We start from the raw sequence: 20,255 nt of genomic DNA on the forward strand, positions 1-20,255 counted from the left end.
ATTTATTGCTTTGGAGTTCCATAATTAACACTTATGGAGTATATATATCTACTGAGGGTAAGCATGATCTGAGTGGGTACCCTAGAACCGGAAATCGGCCACCGAGGACCGATTCCAAAAAATTGAAAGTAGGAACCGCCCGTTGATTTCATGGATCTACCCAGTCCGATCTGGCTCCTAGGTGAGTTCACGTAACTAGTCCCACCAAGCAAATGGAGGCGATAGAAAGCAAGAGAGGGAGGGGATGAACGGTCGTGAGTCGATGGGAGTTGAGAGTTGAAGCCGTGAGTCGATGGGAGTCAAGAGATGAGGACGGAGAGACAGAGGTGAGAATGAGAGTTTGAGAGAGATGAGAGAGTTTCAAATTAGGAATTTAAGATTTTTTATTTTCTTAAAAATTATAAATTAAATAACATCTATTATATATTAGCGGTCCAGTGCAAGTGGACGGTTCCACACTTAGAACTTGCAATCGGATCAGTATCCAGCGATTCCAATTTATTGGAATCGGGAATTGGATCGGTTCCCTCACGAATCACCGATTCGAGCTAGTCCGTCCGGGCCAGTCCGGTCGAGTACCAAAATGAATTACTTCTAATGATATGATCATGGGATAACTTGAAGTTTTCTTTGACTCAGTCCATTAGTTGTTTTAGCTAACGTACTTAAGTATGATATGTTTTGAAATATCCAATTCATAATTCAACAAGTTACAAGTTCCAAGGGAATAATGCTAGAGATACTAAGACTGATACATTGAATGGGCTTACCAAATGATACGGATTTCTGTTAGGTGCTTAAATAGGCCGAATAACTTAAATAAAACCTAAATAACTACTTATCTTAGCCACAGCACTTAAGTAAAACTCGTTTAGTAAATGAGACTTTGATATTTGGCATTACTTGTCAGAAAAAATTTACTTGGAGTCGGCATACGAAGCAAATGACAATTGACGTCAATGCAACACTCACTAAAAAATCTTCAAGTAATCCTTTTTTTTTCTTTTTTACGACAAATCGAACACCGAACCGAACTGAATTTTTAGTTCAGTTCATTCAAGACAAGATTCTTTTCGGTTTTAGTTCACACCCTAATGGTTCAGATCAACCGAACTAAACCATTGACACCCCTAATACCGCCCAAACAAATGACATACTTACCTTCTCATTGAAATCAAGCCCAAATGGCAAGCAAGGACATCAATCCCGCCCCTAGAAAGAGCATTACATAAGACACTACTTGGAGTCTAAAGTTGCAGCTCATCCTTTTACTCAAAAAGTCAGCAGCAATTAGGTCCACCAAGGCCATGTACACCAAGATACCGGCCGACATGCAGTCCAATATACCTTCGGTGATCAGCGCTCCGGCACTGTAGGGATTGTAGAAGGAAGCGATCGCAGTTCCCACACCAATCCCCGCTGGGGTTGTTATGGCGAAGAAGCACGCCATCATAGTGGCAGAGAGACTTTTAAATTGGGCTTGGGAAATGCAACCTCCGAGTGCAAACCCTTCAAAGAACTGATGAAAAGAAAGGGCCGCTATTAGCGGTCTTATGGTACACGGGTCCTGTGAAACGCCGAGGGATAATCCGATAATTACTGAGTGCGACACTATTCCAAGCTCCAAAATCTGCAGAAGAGAAGGGGGAAATTCAAAAGGAAGAACTAAGGAGACTGTTAATTTTTTGCGGGGGCTGAGGGTTGGAATGATAATACCGAAAATGGTGTAAATTAGTCATCGGGAGATAGTATCTAAGAGGGTATAGAACCAAATGTCATAAAAGCGTAAAACAATGTCCAACAATACCCTGTCCAATTGCCATGTTTGGAAGTCAAGTTTACTTCCGTTTGATTATCTATTAACTTCGATGCTTAATCTAAATGCTAAGTTTTCAACAATTGCAAAGTAATGTTGTGGTGAAGTACAGTTCAATTGTGGCAAGATCTTAATCAATCTATAATTGATTCAAGTCTGTGATCTCCAATCAGTCAAGCACACAAGTCACAATTCAAGCCTGTTTGGTCACTAGTACAAAGGCTTCTTGAAATTCAATAACTCCTAGCTAACAGGAGGAAAAAGAGCCACCCAAGTCACCTACCCCACAGTTCATTGCATTATGTGCAACACACCATATGACTGAATACGTTACTGCTGTTTAGCCTAAAATTAAAGGACTGCAAGTTCAACCCTTCACCCAAAACCACCATCATCCTGTCTCATTCGCCAATACCAAAATTACCTTCACACGATAACAAAACCACCGAGTTTGACCTAAACAGGATGGCCAAACGCTGCTGAATTAAACAGGCCTAATAAATTTATTCCAGCTTCTCAAGAAAATTAATGGCAGACAAATTACCCACTATCATTATGGACCACATCAAACACAAAATTTGTGCTGTCCCAATTTGTTTTATCTTTAATCATCTTTCATCAGGGGCTACATCTAAAGTTCAATATGACTTGAGACAGGAGAAAAACGTGAAATTACCAAATATCCCACATTATGATCGAGCAAGGAAAGCTCTGAGACACCCGTAGACCAGCAATAATGAGAACTAAAACAACCAGTCTCCATCCAAATAGCACATGGAACATAAAAGATTTACCTGAGAAACGACGACATGCCGGGTATGACCATCCCCTTCTCCATCCCCCAGCCCATGCGAGTGCCCGTGCCCATGACTGTGACCATGAGAATGTGAGTTTTCCCTCAGGTTCCCATCACATGCGTCCTGTCCCTGAGGATGGTTGTGTCTGTGGTGAGCTGCATGTGCATGAATCCCCACAATGTGCATTCCACCACCTTCTTCTTCTCCAAATACCTTCCCATGCCAATCCTTTTCCTCAACTGGAAGTATACCTGACTCGAGACTTGTATCCACAGATCCAACTCGACCTTGCTCCTCACTTGTTTGAGTCAAACCCTTTTTTTACATTGTTCATAGAAGGATGTAAGATACTATCGTTGAGCCATAAATGCAATTCTAAGCAATTAAGAGCACTAAAACCCACTGAAACAAGACAGACAAGTTTATGACTTACTCAATATGAGTCAACCTACGATTTTTTCTTAGTGAGGATAAATAATAACTAATGCTCCTTCTTCCTTCGTCTAAATATAAAATATTGCCTTATCCACGAATCAGAAATTTATATCTGTTTAATTATCACCGGTGCTTGTCTGAAATTGATCTCAAAAGGACAAACTTACAAATGAAACACAAGAAGCGTACCTGCTTTCTCTCATAATACTGAGTCCCCACAAAATCGACAAGAAGAGTCGCCAGTGAGGCCATCATGGCAAAGAACCCAGCAAATGGGAATTTTGACCAAGGGTATTCAGGCAAGCACGGATCTGAGAGTGCTTCTGATCCACCAGACAGCATGTGGACAAATCCGGTGGCAAGAATTACACCAGCGGCGAAGGCCTTGGCTGCCACAAAAAGGCTGCCTTCGGTGCGGAGAAACTTCCTCTGCTTCCCGACCAGTGGAATTGCAATTCCAACAATTCCAGCAACTAAAATCGATGCCATGGCTACGAATTTGAGCGAGAAAGCGGCTGAATCATCGCGGCAAGACTCTAATGCTTCTGACTGGCAACTGGCGTTGAACTTGGAAGCAGCTAGAGAATGGTAAAGGAAATCTGTTTTGAACCAATGCAAACAATTGCAGTCGCTGAGATCGCATGCTAGAAGCAATACTGATTTAAAATCACACAACAGTTTGTAGCGTTTCTACAGCTCACAAGATGCACAAATCCAGTCTGATGAACAAATCCAGTCACTGGTATTCATAAAAGAACTGTCTTTGGGCAACCAAATCCAGCCTAACGCAAGCACTCAGCCCAATCAACATATACACGCACAACAAAAGAAAAAAAAAAAAAACAGGACACGGTAGTAAAAGCTCGCGAATTCCCGAACTAAACAGCTCAACATTCCGAAAACTCACCTGTATAAACCCTAGGCTTCGACATCAGACGATCGAGGAACAACATCTCCCAGAGTTCCTGACAAGGACCGAAGCGAATTTCAATCAAATGACACCCGGAACACACGAACTACGAATCACACACATCCACCCAGAAAACAGAACCAAGTTTCTACGGCATACCTCGAAGAAAAACATGGATCAGAAGACGTTCCCAGCTTGCTGCTTCACCCGACCTTGGATTGATTACAATGGAACGCAGCCAAATCTCGATTTCCCCACCCCTTCAGCTTCCCGTGCGAAGATTCTCTCGCCTCGCGATCGAGCACGCGCCGAGATGTGCATGCGGAGAAAAGCCAGCCCCCTCGCGTCGGAATGAGACGGAGGAGGAGGAGGAGATGGGAACGGCATCATATACGCGAGGGATGGTGTGCGGGGGGACGCGGGAGTGTGTCGACATTGTTGACGAAGTGGAGGGCGACGGAGGGAGGAGGAGGAGAGAGAGTGTGCGCCCATGGGGAGGGGAGAGAGAGAGATGGTGTCGACACTTTTTGTATATGCTAATGTCATTCGGTCCGGTTTGTTTGTTTTATTTGTTTGTTTATTTGGGATTTTATGAAGCTTCTTGTTGTTTCCGCTTTTTTCTATTCTGTGTTTTTTCAATAAATCTTTTTTTCTTTTTTATTCCTCGCATGTTGTCCGCTCGTGGGTAAATGATAAAAGTTAAATGAAGTGATGGCGCCACGTCAGCAAAAGGGAAGTGTGGACCCAATTGCCTTTTCCCAATAGTGGATTGGCAATTGCTCCTCTAAGGAAATTTTTTTGCATTCATGTTTGGATTTTTTTTTTTTGGAAAATTTTATTTTTTTAAATAAAGCAATGAAATGGATTTTATTTCATACAAGCGCCTAAAGTGATCATCACTATTTCAAATAAGGACGTGACATCATCAGCCGGCTAAATATTCCAGGATGTCAAGAGCATTTTCTTTAAAGGACAATTTTAATCCGAATTTTAGTTAAAATAGATTAAAAACTAAAAAAAAATCCTAAAAATAGAAAAATGATAAAGACCAGATGACTGGCCACCACTCCATCGCCGAGCGGTGGGGCCACGGTGATGGCGGCCGGCGCCTCAACAAGGATTGAGACCCTCTCGAGAGATAGGAGAGGGTTGCGACCCTTTTGTCGGCTAGAGGCGAGGGGCGAGGGTAGCAACCCTCTCCCGGTTATGGCAAGAATCGTTAGCCCCATCGACCATTGCCGCCGTCCCACCGTTGATGTGGCGGCAGCCACAAGCAGAGGCCCTTTTTTGTGTGTTCTTTTTAAAGTTTTATCTTCTTTTTTTCTTTTTTGAGTTTAAAAAAGGAAGAAAAAAATTAAAAGGTGAAGATTCCATTGACCAGCCGGTAAGATCATGCCCTTTTTTTTTTAGACTGACATGGTTACTTCGGGCTCTTATTCGAAACAATGTCAACTTTATATTCTTATTTGAGAAAACGATAGCATTTCGGGCATTTATTTCAAATAAGGTCAACTTCAAGTCCTTATTTAAAAACATTATAACACTTCATGCCCTTATTTGAAAATTTTCCCTTTTTTTTTTGGGTATATGAAATGACATGAAATACAAATTATCTCCTAAAATCTAACGCCCATATTTTGTCACCTAATACAGTACGAGATAACTCCGTAGGAGGCCGTAAATAGAACCCAGTGTCTGCAAGCTAATAAGGACGATGTTCTTCCCAAAAAAATATGTAATATGTAAGAACTGAACGGTCTTTTGATATTTCTGAGATGATTAATAAGTTCACTGATCACTTCCAAGTCCATCTCAATGATGAGCTCACAAAAGCCGTGTTGCTTGGCGAAGTTGATTCCCGGCCACAGGATCTAAAGTTCTGCTAGAGATGACAAAGATATTTCAATGAAAGAGGCACAACTGCAAGTCCTAGGTGAATTTAAGTCATTATGAAAGATGATTAGATACGATGACCTGAGATAATTCAGTTCTTGTCATCTTTCGCTTTTCAATAAACGTTAAATACATTGAGCATTCAAGTTAACAAATCCCATTAACACATGTAAAATCGCCATGAGACTCCGCCGGACGAGGCGGTTAAATGACCCGCAAGACAGCCCAGGGTTCCGAGCCCCGACCCACGACCCGCGTGGAGTTAGAGTCGATGCCCCGTTCCGCCTTCAAAGTGCGAGCAGGCGCGGCGAGTGCCGTGGTTCGAGATGATCACGTTGCTGTGCAAGAAGGTTTAAGTCAATGAAAGCGCAAGCAAATTCCGTTCCCCCACTTTCAAGCTGAAGCGCAAGTGCTCCTATTTAAGGCGGTCCATCGGGCTTTGGACGAGGAACATGCAACGGGGTTGAGTTCGAGTGCGAGGCCCTCGTGCGTAAGAAAGCTGTCGACGCTGAAGATTAGCTCCTCTCCCTGGCTCGTTCAGATACCTGCTGATGTTGCGGCCCATGGACCAGCAATATGAGCTAACATGCCGGTCCAATTCATCCGGGAATAGAAAGAGAGAGAGAGAAGAGAGTGCTGGTGAACACCGCACGAGAGTCCCCGGCCCTCGCAACCGCCGTTGTCCGGAAGACCGAAAACTAGAAAACGAAAGGCGAAGATGACAAAAAACAATCCCTGAACTTTGGCCCTTCGGGCAATGTCGCCTCTGAACTCTTAATCTGTTCAATGAGGTCCATCACGAACTATGGTAATGTTCGGTGCGGTCCTTCGTCTTGCTCAAATAACAAATCGCACAGTTCAACTTGCGGGAACGAATATGCGGCAGAATTGAATCAAATGAGCCCATGAACAACAACTTGACTTTTTTGGGTCAACAAGTACTTTTACCAGGCCCAGTACAAGGCCCAGTGGGCCTTCTCATCTTTCCCACGCGAAATCCTTTTTCCGCCGTCTGGCGACGGCGTCACGCTCGTCGCTCGAGACTGTCGAATTGAATGCTCTTCCACAAGTATGGTCTCCGTCTCGCCCTTGCCCAAGTGCTATCACCAACCTCACCTTTCCATCCACATCCCGCCGTTTCTCTTTTGTCCGTTTCCCACAGACCAATTACTCGCCTCCACGTGTCCCCTGCTGTTGCACATCAAAGCGACCTCCCAAAAGACGCAGCACAAAACTCAAAACCCCCAAAGAGAGAGAGAGAGAGAGAGAGAGAGAGAAAAGAGGAAAATATCCCAACCCAAGAACAGAACACTCTCCCTACTTCCCCCTTCACCTTCTTCACCTCCACTTCAACTTCTCTCTCTCTGTTTCTCTCATTCCGAAGCCATGCTTGAAGAATCAGCGACTCGTACACCGTCGATCTGGGCGACCATTAACAGCTGGTTCACACCCAGCGTTTTCTTCGTGCTCCTCAACCTCATGATCGGCACCATTTTCATCACCTCCAGCCTCAGCACCCACAAGCCCAAGGAAGAAGAACAAGAGCCACACCACGACCAACAGCAACAGCAGCACGAAGAGAGCCCCAAACCCCTACAGTTCACCAGATCTCCGTCAATGCTGCAGAGGCTCAAGTCCATTAGCTTGTACTGCTACAGATCCCAAGAACCCAACACCCATTTTGGCAAAACCCCTGAGATGGAGACCCATTACGGGTTCTTGCAGCAAGGCCCCGAGCTTGGGCATGAACAAGAGAGGGAAAGCGAAAAGGAGGCGCCTTTCTTGACCAGATCTCCTTCGATGCTGGACAGGCTCAAGTCCTTCAATCTCTATAAGTATGTGTCTCCAGATGCTGGCTTTTCACCGACCCATCACAGCTCTGAGCAACCCCATGAGCCAGAACAGCAGAGAGCCCAAGCTGAGGAGGAAGGGCAAGTCGACCCAGCTAGAGATGAAGAAGCAGAAGAGCAAGAAGAGCAAGAACTAGAAGATGTTGAGGAGGAAGAGGAAGAGGATGAGGATGAGGATGAGCAAAGTCTTGATGATGTGTACAGTCAGCTGAAGGAGAATCATGCCCAAAGGACGAAGTCCGACACCAAGCCAGCATCAGGCGAGCTCACGCCCAAGCTCCCGAGGAAAATGAGGAAATCCGCCAGCTTGAAGTCCGCTTTCGCGCATTTCGAAGAGGACGACATTGTGGAGGCGCGCCGGCCAGCGACGACGAGGGAAGGGAAGGGCAAGGCAAGCCACGAGGTGGACGAGGAGGTCGACGCGAAGGCCGATGATTTCATCAACAGGTTCAAGCAGCAGCTGAAGTTGCAGAGGCTGGACTCCTTCATGAGGTACAAGGAGATGATTAACAGAGGGAATGGCAAGTAGAGCACAAGCTGTGTACTTTCTTTTTGCTGGGGGGTTTTTAGTTTCACGATCTTGGTGATTCTCTGTGTTCCTTTCCATTGGGTGTAGATCGAAGTTTGATTATGGTTGATTGTTGAACTTTCCGTTCAAGGATAAAGTAAATGGCGCTTGCATATCAGCTTCTTCATCCTTATACGGTGGTTTGATTCCTCTTTTAGCATCGTATGTGCTTTAGGTTGGAGGACAGGTAAAAAGGGCAGAAGTGGGGTCATCCAGCGTTCAATTGGCTCTCTCTGTTCATGGATTGAGACTCAAAGAGCACTACAAGAACAGAATCCGCCGTAAAAAAAAGTGAAAATGTAACCCATTGCGAAATCCTAAATCCTTCAAAGCCGAATTTGAGCCTCACTTCAAATTTTTGTAACATGGTCCCTGAATTTTGGCATGCACTTTCATTTTTGAATTTTTAATTTACTTAATGTTGTGTTCGAATTATTGATAAATGTTTTACTATAGTATCTGCACTATGCGGTATGTTTAAAAGTTTATGAATCTCATTGAATCAAAATTTGGAGATCAAGTTAAACAAATTAAAATTTCGCAAATGATATTACACATCAAACTAAAGTTTGTGGATTACATTGAATAAATTAAAGGGATAAGGACATAAATGGTTCTTGAATTTTGATTCAACGTATAATGTAGTTCTTAAACTTTTAATTTGACAAGTATGATCCTTAACTTTAGTCCAATGTGCAATATGGTCCATGAACTTTTAATTTAACTAATATGATTCATGAATCTTTGCAACGTGTTCAGCTTAGTTTTTAAATTACAAGAAGATATTCGACGTAGTTTTTCCATTAATTCAAGTTAATAAGCGGCTTTGAAAATTTTCTTACAAATCATGAACTAAGTTGTTCCTCGACCCGTGGAATCCTATTGTTAATTTGGTAGTACGATGTGGTTCAGTATGTTCTTCATTTATCGAAGTTCGGGGATTACATTGAATAAATTGACAGTTCACTAATCACATTGTACATTGGGCTAAAGTTTAGCGATCATATTGATCAAATTAAAAGCCCAATGATCATATTATACATTGAGTCAAAGTTCAGAAACCATTTGTGTATTCCATTCATAAATTAGAAGTTTTGTATTATTTTCACGAAAAAAAAAAAACTTTGGCGTGCATGTCGAGTCGCATGGTTTCTCTGAGTTTGTTGGTATTTTAGACTTAAAAGAGGAATTTAATATGAACATTGACTCGTTGCACCTGTGTAAACCTACTAAGATGCTCACAGATTCGTCGTCAGTGTTTGGTAGCATCAAAGGAGGGGGGCATTCTGGTAAAACTAACCTTCGGTCTCCGCCAACCTTTGTCGCGTTCAATATGGATTTTATCGAAAGTTCAAAAAAAGAAAAGAAAAAAAAAATTGGTGAGCAAATGGGAATTTTAAATAAGGTGGAGCTCTTTCGACCACGTGCACCACGTTGAGGTTCAGACCCGACCCGCATATCCCAACCGAGTCGGTTAATTTTAGCAGAAGGCTGCAAATAGGATTTGAATTTCGTGTCGATAACAGCTTGTATGTGGTGCCACGTCACGATTTGTACTTGCGCGTATCATGCCACATGGCACAGCCACAACATATACCCCATTTTACAGCGATATGTTAAATACTCTTTTTGAAATACACACCTTACTTTAGACTGCGTATAGTAACGTTTCTATTCTTGAGAACATTTTTGGAACAAAAATATTTTTTTGTGTTTTCATTTCCGGCTACTATTTTTAAGAACATATATGCGTTTGATAGCTGTAAAAAAATTCTGTTTTCGAAACAAAAAAATAATAGAAACAGATTTGGTAACTGCAAAAAAAATCTATTTCTAATTTTTCATTTAATTAAGGGGAATATACATAAATTAATATGTCTTTATCTTTTTAACTTATTAAATCAAATTAAGTCTCATTTGTTCAATTTACTAGTCGTAGTCGTTGATCGGTAAAAAAACTCATTCCGTAAAATTATGGGCTCCGTTCGTTCGCAAAAAATAAGATGTTTTTAAACAATATTTTTTTTAGGAAGGTTACAAAATATTTTTCATAAAGTCATTTTTAATAAAGGTGATACTATTTTATTGAATCATGAAAATGACCTAGAAAACATTTTTCGGCTTTCGGGACGAGAAATTGGATTTGATTTTCCCTCATGCACTCTTTTAATATTCTATTTTTTTATTTTCTTTGTTTTTATTTTTAATTTCCAAATTTTATAATTTTATGTTGCTCTCTTTTCGTTTTTTCCCCTACTTCTTGGCCACACACGAGCTTGAGCCTCAACCGAGGTAGAAGACTTTGCCTTGCCGGGCCGGATCCGGCGACGCCTAGCCTCGAGTGAGGTAGAGCCTCGCCTTGCCTCGTCGGGCCAAAAATGGCGACGCTTGGCCTCGTCTCACCATAGGCCGGTGTGGTTGAGCTCGCCTACTGTGATTGTGGCTGGTGACCGGCCTAAGAAGAAGTGAAACAAAAACAAAAGGAAAACAGAAAAGAGAAAAATAAAAAAGATTTTTCTTAAAAAAATAAAAAGAAAATAACAATAATTAAAAAGAAAAGAAATGTGAACAAATAGAGAAAGGAAAGATGAGGGAAAATGGTTTCCTCTTTAAAAGATGAAATCATTTTTCCCTCATTTGAATATGTTTTTTTTCATAAGAGGAAAAATTTTCCCTTAACTTTTCAATTTTCCATGGACCAAACGCTGAAAAATTTGAAGGAAGTTGTTTTCCGCGAAACGAAGAAACCTATATTTTCTATTCATATATCTATTACCGTCAATTGTTCGTAAAAAGAAAAACACAACCTAGATGGGTTCGGGCAGCTTCCGAGCCTTTGAAGTTCATAATAGAAATGAATTTCAAACTGTTAGAAATGTAATTGGGAAGATGAAATTAGACTTTAAGGCCCGAAAACACTGAATTTAAGAAAGTCTTTGCCCCTACAAAGTTGTTACTTGTTATGGGCAAAAATCTTCCAATAAAGTCTCAAATGAAATTTTTGTTGTTCTTCCTCAAATGAAAATGCCATATAATAATTTTGGTATTTCTCCAATAATTCTCAAAACGAAACAATTGAAGAATAGAAGTTGTACTTTTTTAGAAAGAAAAGAAGCTTGAAAGTGAAAAATAAAGAATGAGAGACGTTTAAGTCCGTTTCTTTAAAAAAAAAATATAACCATTGATCGGTGCCAATTCTAATTCACGAGCATCATAAGCGCGCCAAAATCGCGCAATTATCCGCACGTCCACATGCAAATTCAATAGGATCTAGTTCACTTAGCCTATTATCTTCAATCACAAAGCTGGAAGCCCTCCACTTATATATTAATTCAAGCATTTGTACCATTTCTACATGAGACAAGACAACTCTTTATTTATTTTACAAACAAACAATCCACTCAACTTCATTTTAAGATCATCGTGTGTTTGACATCGAAAGATTTGATAATAACTTAATTAATTTTTCATTTAGAATCACCTTGTGCATGGAAAAGTTGCCGACGATCTCATCAATCGATTAAGCTTTGTGTACGTGAATCGTTGAATTGCAAGTGATTCCCCTTTGTTCAAATCTTCCTTTCTATTCTATGTGCACAACCGGATCCTACAACTACGAAATCGGACCCACCGACAACCCGCCTCCTCAATCAATACCCATATCCCATTTACCCAGAAAAGAGGAAAACGACAAGCCGAAAATCTGCCCATTTCATCTTTCATGACGCTTTCGTGCAGCAAACTTATGGACACATTTATTTGGTTGGCAAGAAATAATCTATCCCAAATTTATTTTATGGATATCAATTTATTCATAAAATTCTCAAATTTACTATTTCAGTTCGTTTCGTCGAAAAAGTCCGCGGCAAAAGATCTTTCACCGAACGGGTTCTTGTAGCGATTCCGAACATGAAGTAAGTAAATGGTAAAAAGCGATAAACAGTGCGATAAGTAAAGTGCGGGAAAGGAAAATGCTTGATAAGATAAATTACAGAGCAAAAGATAGATTTGTTTGATTGATTGATTGAGGGTCCTTTACAAAGAGATGTCGCCGACTATTTATAGGCGAGTACAAGATAAAACCGTTATCGGCGGTTTCTTCTCGTTCACATTATCCCAAAACTTTCGGATCTGTCTCGTGAATCGCTCTCCTTATCCCTAAAATGGTTTAAAAGCATACCCAATTGCTCCACACAACTGTTGGCACCACGCACCGACATAATCGTGTCACCGGCGTTTTCCTTGAATCGGGCTTTGGTGTCGTACCTTAGCTGCCAATATCCACATCTTATTGGGCCTTATCACTCCCGGGGACTTTGCGGTCAACTAAAGGCCAAAGCCGATTTTTGGTGTCAACACAGTTGTAAACCTTTGCGCTAAAGTTCAATCTAGTTGTTCTGGCCAATGTTTGCAAAGAATTGTTGGCATGGCGATGTGCCTTGTAGGACGGTTGGTGATGACTGGACCACCACATCAATGACTTTTGACGAAAATTGACCGGAAAAGTTACATTGACATTTATTGCAAAGGTTTAACACTAAATTGATAAAATAGAAAAGTTTAGACCTTAATTGACGTATGTACAGTAAGTTTAAGGTGGATTGGGTACTTTTCTCCTTGGTTGGGGGCCGAATGACATCTATTCTACTGATTTTCAACTCCATGTATTATTGGAAGCTGCTAATTTTATTTCGTGTACTTTGAGCTGTCAAATTGCGAGGCATGTGTTGTTTTAGTTCAATCCAATTTAATCAATGGAATAATCGTCGTCGTCGTCGTCGTCATCATCATCATCATCATCACCGTGTGGATAGTTTTGATTCTCTGGCTTCCACCACAACTGTGCACGTCCTCGCCGTTCATGATTGTTTGACCAATTGGTAAGAGGATGGTGCCAGACCGTCGCGAATCTTATCTTTTGTCTTGCTATGTTAGAACTGGGCAGCGAAGCTAGTGAAATTGGGAGTCTCCTTCTAAATTAAGGCATCAAGAACGTAAGTTAATCGGTCCAATTTCTTCCTCTCTAGTCTCTACGGAGGGTATACCTATGCGCTAGAGTTCTCCCTTTGACGAATCCTTCTCAGCTACTCCGTCTCGAAAAATGGAATTCGTTGCCGCACGATTGTCGGCAATCACTAACGATTTCGATTTCGTGCGATTGAATTTGTGGTTCGCCACGGGAGGCGGACAAGATGAATCGTGATCACAAAAAATAACAATATCATTATGGCGGTTCAGCCCACCTTGCCCGCCCGGGCGACGGAGTGACCCTCTCCGAGCCCTCCTCGTACCTTAGCTCAATGGAGTGAAGATGATACCTCGCCATGTTCCTAGAGATATGTGCAATGCAACTCCGTCACTGGTCGAGTCACCGAGGTCTCGCTTGACGGCTTAGGCCGATCGGGCAACGTTGGAAAAGGCCCGGAAAAGTTGGACCGCCTCAAGGCACACTCGCTGTCACGCAACAACTTCATTGACAGCGTAAGCTTGCAGCTTGCCCTTCCAAGTGGCCTCCAGAGGCTCGACCCCAGCCGTAATGGCTTGTCATGTCCCTTCTCGACTTCTCTTGTGACCATGAGCTCGATCGGATTCCTCGATCTCTCTGAGAACTCATTCTTTAGGAAGGTTCACCCTTTGCTTGGGCTATTGCCCTAGCCAAACTCGGCGATGGCCGGAGGAGGGGAGAGGAAAAAGAAAAAAAAAAAAAAAGCAATGGAAATCAGAAAAAGGAAAAAAGGTAAAATAAAAAATAAAGGACAAAAATGCCCTCCAGCTAGGTCTTTTTTTAAAAAAATAATGTCACTTCAGGTTCTTATTTAAAATAAGATTTACTTCGAGCTTTTATTTGAGAAAATGAATATATTTAAGATTCTTATTTGAGAAATTTCCTCAATTTATTGCATGGGACCATCGATTAACAAAAGAAAAATCTACAATATTATGAAAAACCCTTTATTTGCTTTTCGAAAATACTCCAAAGCCAAAGCAAGGAGAGCCTGACTTGGGCTTTAGGCGTCTTAAAGGCAAAATTTGACTTAAAAGTGGGCAAATTCCCTTTTTTTACTGGAACACCATATTCAATTAGGGAACTTTAGAAGGTCGATATTGCTTTATAATAAGGGCGTGAATGATAACCATTCTGTTTCTGAAATTGATTTACGGCTAGAAATAGTTTTTTCTATTTCGTTTTTACGGATGAGTTTCGAACAAAAAAATGTGTTTGATAACGATATAAAATTTCTACTTCGAAAAATATGTTGGCCGACCGGCGGCGGGCGGCGGGCGGCGGCCGGCGACCGGCGGCGGCCGGCGACCGGCGGCGGCGGCGGCGGCCGGCGACCGGCGGCGGCCGGCGACCGGCGGCGGCGGCGGCCGGCGACCGGCGGCGGCCGGCGACCGGCGGCGGCGGCGGTGGCGGCGCCCGACGGCCGGGTGGTGGTTGGCGACGGCGGGTATTTGAGAAAAAATGAGATTTCTATTTACGTTTCTCGGAAAAGTAGAAAATTTTTGTTTCTCATTTCTTCTTCAAATCTATTTCTGAAACAACTTTTTGTTTCAGAAATAGAAAAATAGAATTGCGTTACCAAACGGATTTCTGTTCCAGAAATAGGTTTGAAACGTAAATTCTGTTTCGAATGGATTTCATGCACCCCCTAAGTCTCCCAAATGCTCTCCTAAATGCTTGTCCCCGAATTCCATCCAAATTCGTCACGAATTGTTGTGGCAGGGCGGACTGCCTAGGCTCACCCGTTGTCGGGGATCATGATTAGAATGTGTAAAAGGAAATATTATTTTTCAAGGATACTAGGTGAACAAGTCGGTTATAAGATACTGTGTGAAACACAAGTTCACCCAATGGGAAGCCGAAGTTTCCACTGCGTGATTTCGGATGCGGAAGGTTACTATACCTGCCTACCCAGCAATCGTCAGCCAAATCCAATATGAGGTTTACCTTCCCCAATCAAAAGTCCCTAAATTCTCTCCATATATTTTTCTTCCTTGGAGAGAGATAATACGGAGAGAACTTACGAAGATGTCCTTTCATTATATCGGGAAGTTCCTTTTCTTGTCTTCCCTTGAGCCTTTTAAGGATCAGGTCTAAAGTCTAATTAGGATGTGTAAAAGGGAATATTGTTTTCCTTTTCTAAGGAAAATATTTAGTTAAGTGGGCATGGTCACCAATCGGATCCACCGTGGATGATGCCCACTTAGACCAGATCGAACGGCTACCAGAGGCGGTGAGAAAAAGAACAGCGCGCGACACGTAGCTGTAGAAGACATCGACGTCGTCGAATCGAAATGAATTCAAAAAAGACGAAAGGTTCTAACTTTTGCGGGTTGCGACATTCGAATCTGAGCAGCCAAGAACCGAATTGTTGTATATATTTCCCCTTCTCCCAGTTGCCATTTCTCTTCCCGCAGAAAAGATTTCTAGCAGCGAAACTGAGATGAGATGTGGGGGGTGAAGCAACAGATTGCGAGGTCAAAACGGGGTCGCGTCTGGGCAGGAGCGTTCCTCTGCTGGTTGTTCCTCATGTTGGCGACTCCGAAGATCCCTTACTCACCTAAGCATCACGCCTATGCGGACATGCGCAATTTCCTCGGTGCGGTCGAGGGATTTCCTTCCGTTCCTTTTGCTTTTGTCGTCTTTGCATTTGCATGTGTTTTGTGAATGCGCACTGTGCATGATCGTGTATTGCTCGGTGTGTCTGATTGATCGTACCGTGCTTGCGGTGTGGGTGTTCCGCAGGTGTGCCCAACACGCTCAATGTGATCACCAATTTTCCGTTCTTGATCGTGGGTGTGCTGGGCTTTGTTCTGTGTCTTCAAGGAAGCTATTTTGACGTAAGGTAGTGGTTGTATTGGCCACCTTTCTCAACGTTTTCATTACCATTGTTCTTTGTTAGTGTAATGGACTTAGGCTATCAGATTTCACGTATCGGAATCAGTTAAGTCTATCCCATTAGTGGTAGTTTAAGATCAGGTCTACCTACGGCTAAGACTTATTCCCCATGTTTGTTAGTTTCCGTGCTTTATGTTGATGCTTGATGCCATTTGGGAAATTGGTTGATTGCAGTTTGCAAGGAGAAATTTTGGGTTGGACATTGTTCTACGCGGGTATAGCGGGTGTGGCTTTTGGTTCGGCATATTATCACCTGAAGCCTGATGACAATAGGGTGGTGTGGGATACATTGCCGGTTAGCACAACGTTTCACTTTGACACTGTCGGGTTTTGCTGTTTGTTCTCTTAATATAGCTGTATCTGCTCCTAGGAAAAGTTCGAAGTGTGAAGGGAAAAACCTTTCTTTAGCACAAGGTTACATGTTCAATTTAGACAATTTGAAGCATCTACTTGTGGCTGAATGTTATCGGATCATTTAGAATTATCGGATATCTCCCACTTCTGTGTGGTGGTTTGTTCAGCTCTATTTGGATACCATCCCTCATGCCATGGACTGGTTAATGTCAATGGAAAAAGGATAGTAATTGACGCTAACGCGCGACGGTGAAATTAATGTATCGTGAAGCTCAAACTTGTACCTGAAGTTTAAAAATTCAGCAACAGAAATCTAGGAATATACTTGATATTGAAACCTAGGATAGAGACTTGCACACATGTCTATGCAATATATTCCTTTACACTGGTTGTGCATATGGGCATTTTGCCTCAACATTCTAGCTGTGTACTTCAAACCTTATTGACATAGTTTGATGTTCATTGGCAACTGCAGATGATGATAGCATATTCCTCACTATTTTCCAGTTTTTTGGTGGAGAGAGTGGGGAAAAGGACTGGATTTTGCCTTTTATCTCTGCTCCTTCTCTTTTCCTTTCTCAGCGTAGCTTATGAAAGGTTAGACATTGGTTGATTTCAGCACAGCCATTTAGATAACTGGACCTCTTGTTTGAGTGATTGGTCATTGGACTATGCCTAAGTCAAGCTGCTTGCAGAACATTTAATGATCTCCGGTTGCGCATGATGTTTCAGTTGATTCCATGTGTTGTGATCCCATTTATGACACTTTTGTTCCCACCAAAATATACCCACTCAAGATATTGGCTTTGGGCGGCAGGTATGGCACATTTCCTGTTTGTGTCTCTGTTTCACTCTCTGAGTAGCTTTTCATGGGCCGCACGATCTTGTTGCCGTTGCATCTGTGTTTCTTCTGCATATAAAGAGAGCATGGGTGCCAAAGAAAGTGTATAAGAGGGAATTCACCCCAAAGCCAATGCTTGCTTATAAATGCTACAGTTTAGTGGCGGCTATTTTTTCTTTGATTATTTATACCCACTTTCTAGAAACTTTATGAATCACCTGTGGGAACAAGAGGAAAACTTTCTCGGTGGTCGATGCAGTATGCTCATGGATTGCCAAAAATTTTGTCAGGACGTCATCGATATGAAAGAGTTAGGAGAGCAAGAATTTTAACTTTTGCACATAAAGAAAGCAAGATCTGAAGTCCTATGTCCTTGCTTGTTACAATAATCTATATTTGGATGAAAGGAAAGCTTTATAATAAAACAAATTGATTTGAGCATGGATTTTAGGGCCTTATAGTTTACTATCCTCTCTAAATTACCAAATGAAAGTTGACCGCAGCATAGAATGCGTTTATACATAGTTGGTTGTGCTGTGAATTAAACAGGCTTTGGGTTCTCTGCCTGTTTCACTGATCTGCTTATCTCCTAGTTTTAAGGATGTTCGATAGTGTGATGTGGACTGCTGGCAATCATCATATGTACCAAACCTTATGTCCCTTTGGTTGGTCTTACAGTTTCGAATAATGAGACCATATTTAAAGAGTGTTTCGCAGTACTTTGTTGAACATCATTTGCAAGAAGATAAGGAACTTTTGAACCTCGATACGTTTCAGGTCAGGATTTGGGTATCATTGAACCGGCAAGAATTCTTTTAGACTCTCAAGTTTCTTTATTAAGCATGATTGCAAGAAAATGGGAATCATTTGACCTCATAATTTGAATCCGGAAGAGTTAATTATGTGCGGTCCGTGCCTTGCGGTTTCTAATCGTTGCTTTATCAATTGCATATCACAAATCAATAGAATATAGCTGTACGAAGTGAAACTAATGTACTGTCAAACTTAGGTTTGGCTTTGCCACACCCCTTTCCAAAGTCTAGTCATTTATTTCAAAAAGTGGAGATTGCAAAGTTGGCAGTTATAACTGAAGTTATCAGAAACGCGAAATTCACCTTATTTCTCAAAAGGATAAGTGATTGTAATTTCCTTGTACTCTCATTAGTCGTATCTGCCTTCCTTATGATTGGTATTTCTTCATTTATGCTGGAGCACGGAATTAAAAATTTATAGTGTATCCTTGTCTTTGCACTGGTCGATATGTATTTTTAAGCCATCAGTTTGATCTCTCCTTGCCTGTTTTTTCAGTTTGCTTTTGCCTATATCTGTTAGTTCATCAGTAGGCATGCAATGTGCAAAAAGCATATTCTTATGCACACAACAGAAATGTACAGTGAACTGTTCAAAGTGCATTAGCCATGCTAAAAGTGGTCCGCTTCAGAATCCTGAGTTTTCTGGTGCAGGCATCTACCTTCTCTCCAAATTTGAAGCTTTTTCTGACTGGAGAATATACTATGCTAATAGTTACATCATCAGCGGGCATTCCCTGGAGCACTTATGTTTAGCAATGTTGCCTGTTCTGCTTACAATGATGCTCATGAATAGAACCTTGAGGTTCCAAAGGTACTCATATCCTGAGAGGAATAATCAAAGTTTCTCTTCACGTAGATCATTACATGCTTTTACCTTGGTAATTGGTCTCGACAATTTGAAATGAATTTTCCATATTCATTCTGCGGATGACAACTCGCTTTCAGTTGATTTTCCTTCATTCTCACCATGATTTTCTTTTCTCAACTGTTGATGGGGAGGTTTTCCCATTGCAATATGATTTTGCTGCACAAGTCCATCTCTCTGTTCCCTCTGAATTCATGTGGATGGGATAAAATACATAGCGAACCAGAAAAAGAACTTCATGCTTATTCAAGTTGTACTTGGAGGTAGTACTTGAGCAATCGTGATTGTGCTTACATGCTAATTTGTCTGTTAACAGATTGGGCAGTTTAAAAGAGAGGCTCTGAAATTCGTGTTCGGGTGATGCAGCCAAATTTCGAGTGTAAATGTGACTAAGGAGCGTGTGTGGAATTTCTTTTGAGGCGCTAATTGCTGGTCGCTTACTCATATACTAGGCATTCTGCTGTTCATCCTGCTTGGTTGAGAAGTCCTTTTACAGTGACACTTTCTTCAATCATAAGTCGAAGGACTTTAAGGCCGCACGAAAGAAAAACGCGCCCCTTCAGCACACCAGTCAGTGGTTTTCTCTCTGTTCCTAAATTCAAACGTATCTGTCGCCATCGTAAATATTCCGGCCTGCACGGACCGGAGAACCAATGGTGTCAGAATTTCTCTGTGTAGATGTTCATTGTGCAGATATACATTGTACAGCGCGATACGAGTGGATTCATTTCGACTTTTCTCTTGCTAAATTGTTAAGGGAAATTGGACTCCTGTTGGTTGTTGACAACCGGTCACTTGTAGTGGGTGCATTTTGAAAGCTTTGTGAAGAAAAATGATGGTTTATCTGCTATTTGATGTAGCAATGCTACCCGATTTTTTTTTGGAATCTCTCTCAACAATCATTTCCCATTCCTACGAATGAGTGAATGAGCATAGTTTCCTTTTTCAGTACAGTTCGAACTGTCGAAAGCAATGCCTCCTTGGGTAGTCGAGATTCGATGGCTCCCGAGGTGAATGTGAATCAGTCGAATTACTTATTTCCTCTGCGTGTGAGGCGCATTGTGCATCTGTCTCGGGGGCTCTAGTGGTTAACGCCTATTGAGCCTGTCTTTCACCATATTCATGGTTCGGTTTATGTTCTGACTTGACAACATGCTCGTTACTTCACATGCCCTCATCTTTGTTTCTTTGTACAAAAACCTAGACATGTC

At 41.8% G+C, this 20,255-nt stretch overlaps 3 protein-coding genes across 3 annotated transcripts; 2 read left to right on the forward strand and 1 right to left on the reverse strand.

Annotated features, from left to right (window-relative positions):
- Positions 1-1,167: 1,167 nt before the first annotated feature.
- LOC115741045 (zinc transporter 4, chloroplastic-like) lies at positions 1,168-4,341 on the reverse strand. The gene is made up of 5 exons (XM_030674751.2): positions 4,118-4,341; positions 3,956-4,013; positions 3,238-3,647; positions 2,611-2,928; positions 1,168-1,630 (listed from the first exon to the last, which is right to left on the reverse strand). The coding sequence occupies exons 1-5, from the start codon at positions 4,130-4,132 to the stop codon at positions 1,175-1,177; spliced, it is 1,257 nt and encodes a 418-aa protein (XP_030530611.1). The 5' UTR covers positions 4,133-4,341; the 3' UTR covers positions 1,168-1,174.
- Positions 4,342-7,117: 2,776 nt separating this feature from the next.
- Positions 7,118-8,400, forward strand: LOC115741046 (pathogen-associated molecular patterns-induced protein A70-like). The gene has a single exon (XM_030674752.2). The coding sequence runs from the start codon at positions 7,238-7,240 to the stop codon at positions 8,228-8,230; it is 993 nt and encodes a 330-aa protein (XP_030530612.1). The 5' UTR covers positions 7,118-7,237; the 3' UTR covers positions 8,231-8,400.
- Positions 8,401-15,584: 7,184 nt separating this feature from the next.
- On the forward strand, positions 15,585-19,831 carry LOC115741101. The gene is made up of 7 exons (XM_030674820.2): positions 15,585-15,873; positions 16,020-16,119; positions 16,347-16,467; positions 17,002-17,123; positions 17,222-17,343; positions 18,831-18,990; positions 19,361-19,831. Exons 1-7 carry the CDS (start codon positions 15,723-15,725, stop codon positions 19,386-19,388), a joined length of 804 nt encoding a protein of 267 aa, XP_030530680.1. The 5' UTR covers positions 15,585-15,722; the 3' UTR covers positions 19,389-19,831.
- Positions 19,832-20,255: the final 424 nt, after the last annotated feature.

This window comes from Rhodamnia argentea, chromosome 4, assembly GCF_020921035.1.
Source record: "Rhodamnia argentea isolate NSW1041297 chromosome 4, ASM2092103v1, whole genome shotgun sequence".
Taxonomy (NCBI): domain Eukaryota; kingdom Viridiplantae; phylum Streptophyta; class Magnoliopsida; order Myrtales; family Myrtaceae; genus Rhodamnia; species Rhodamnia argentea.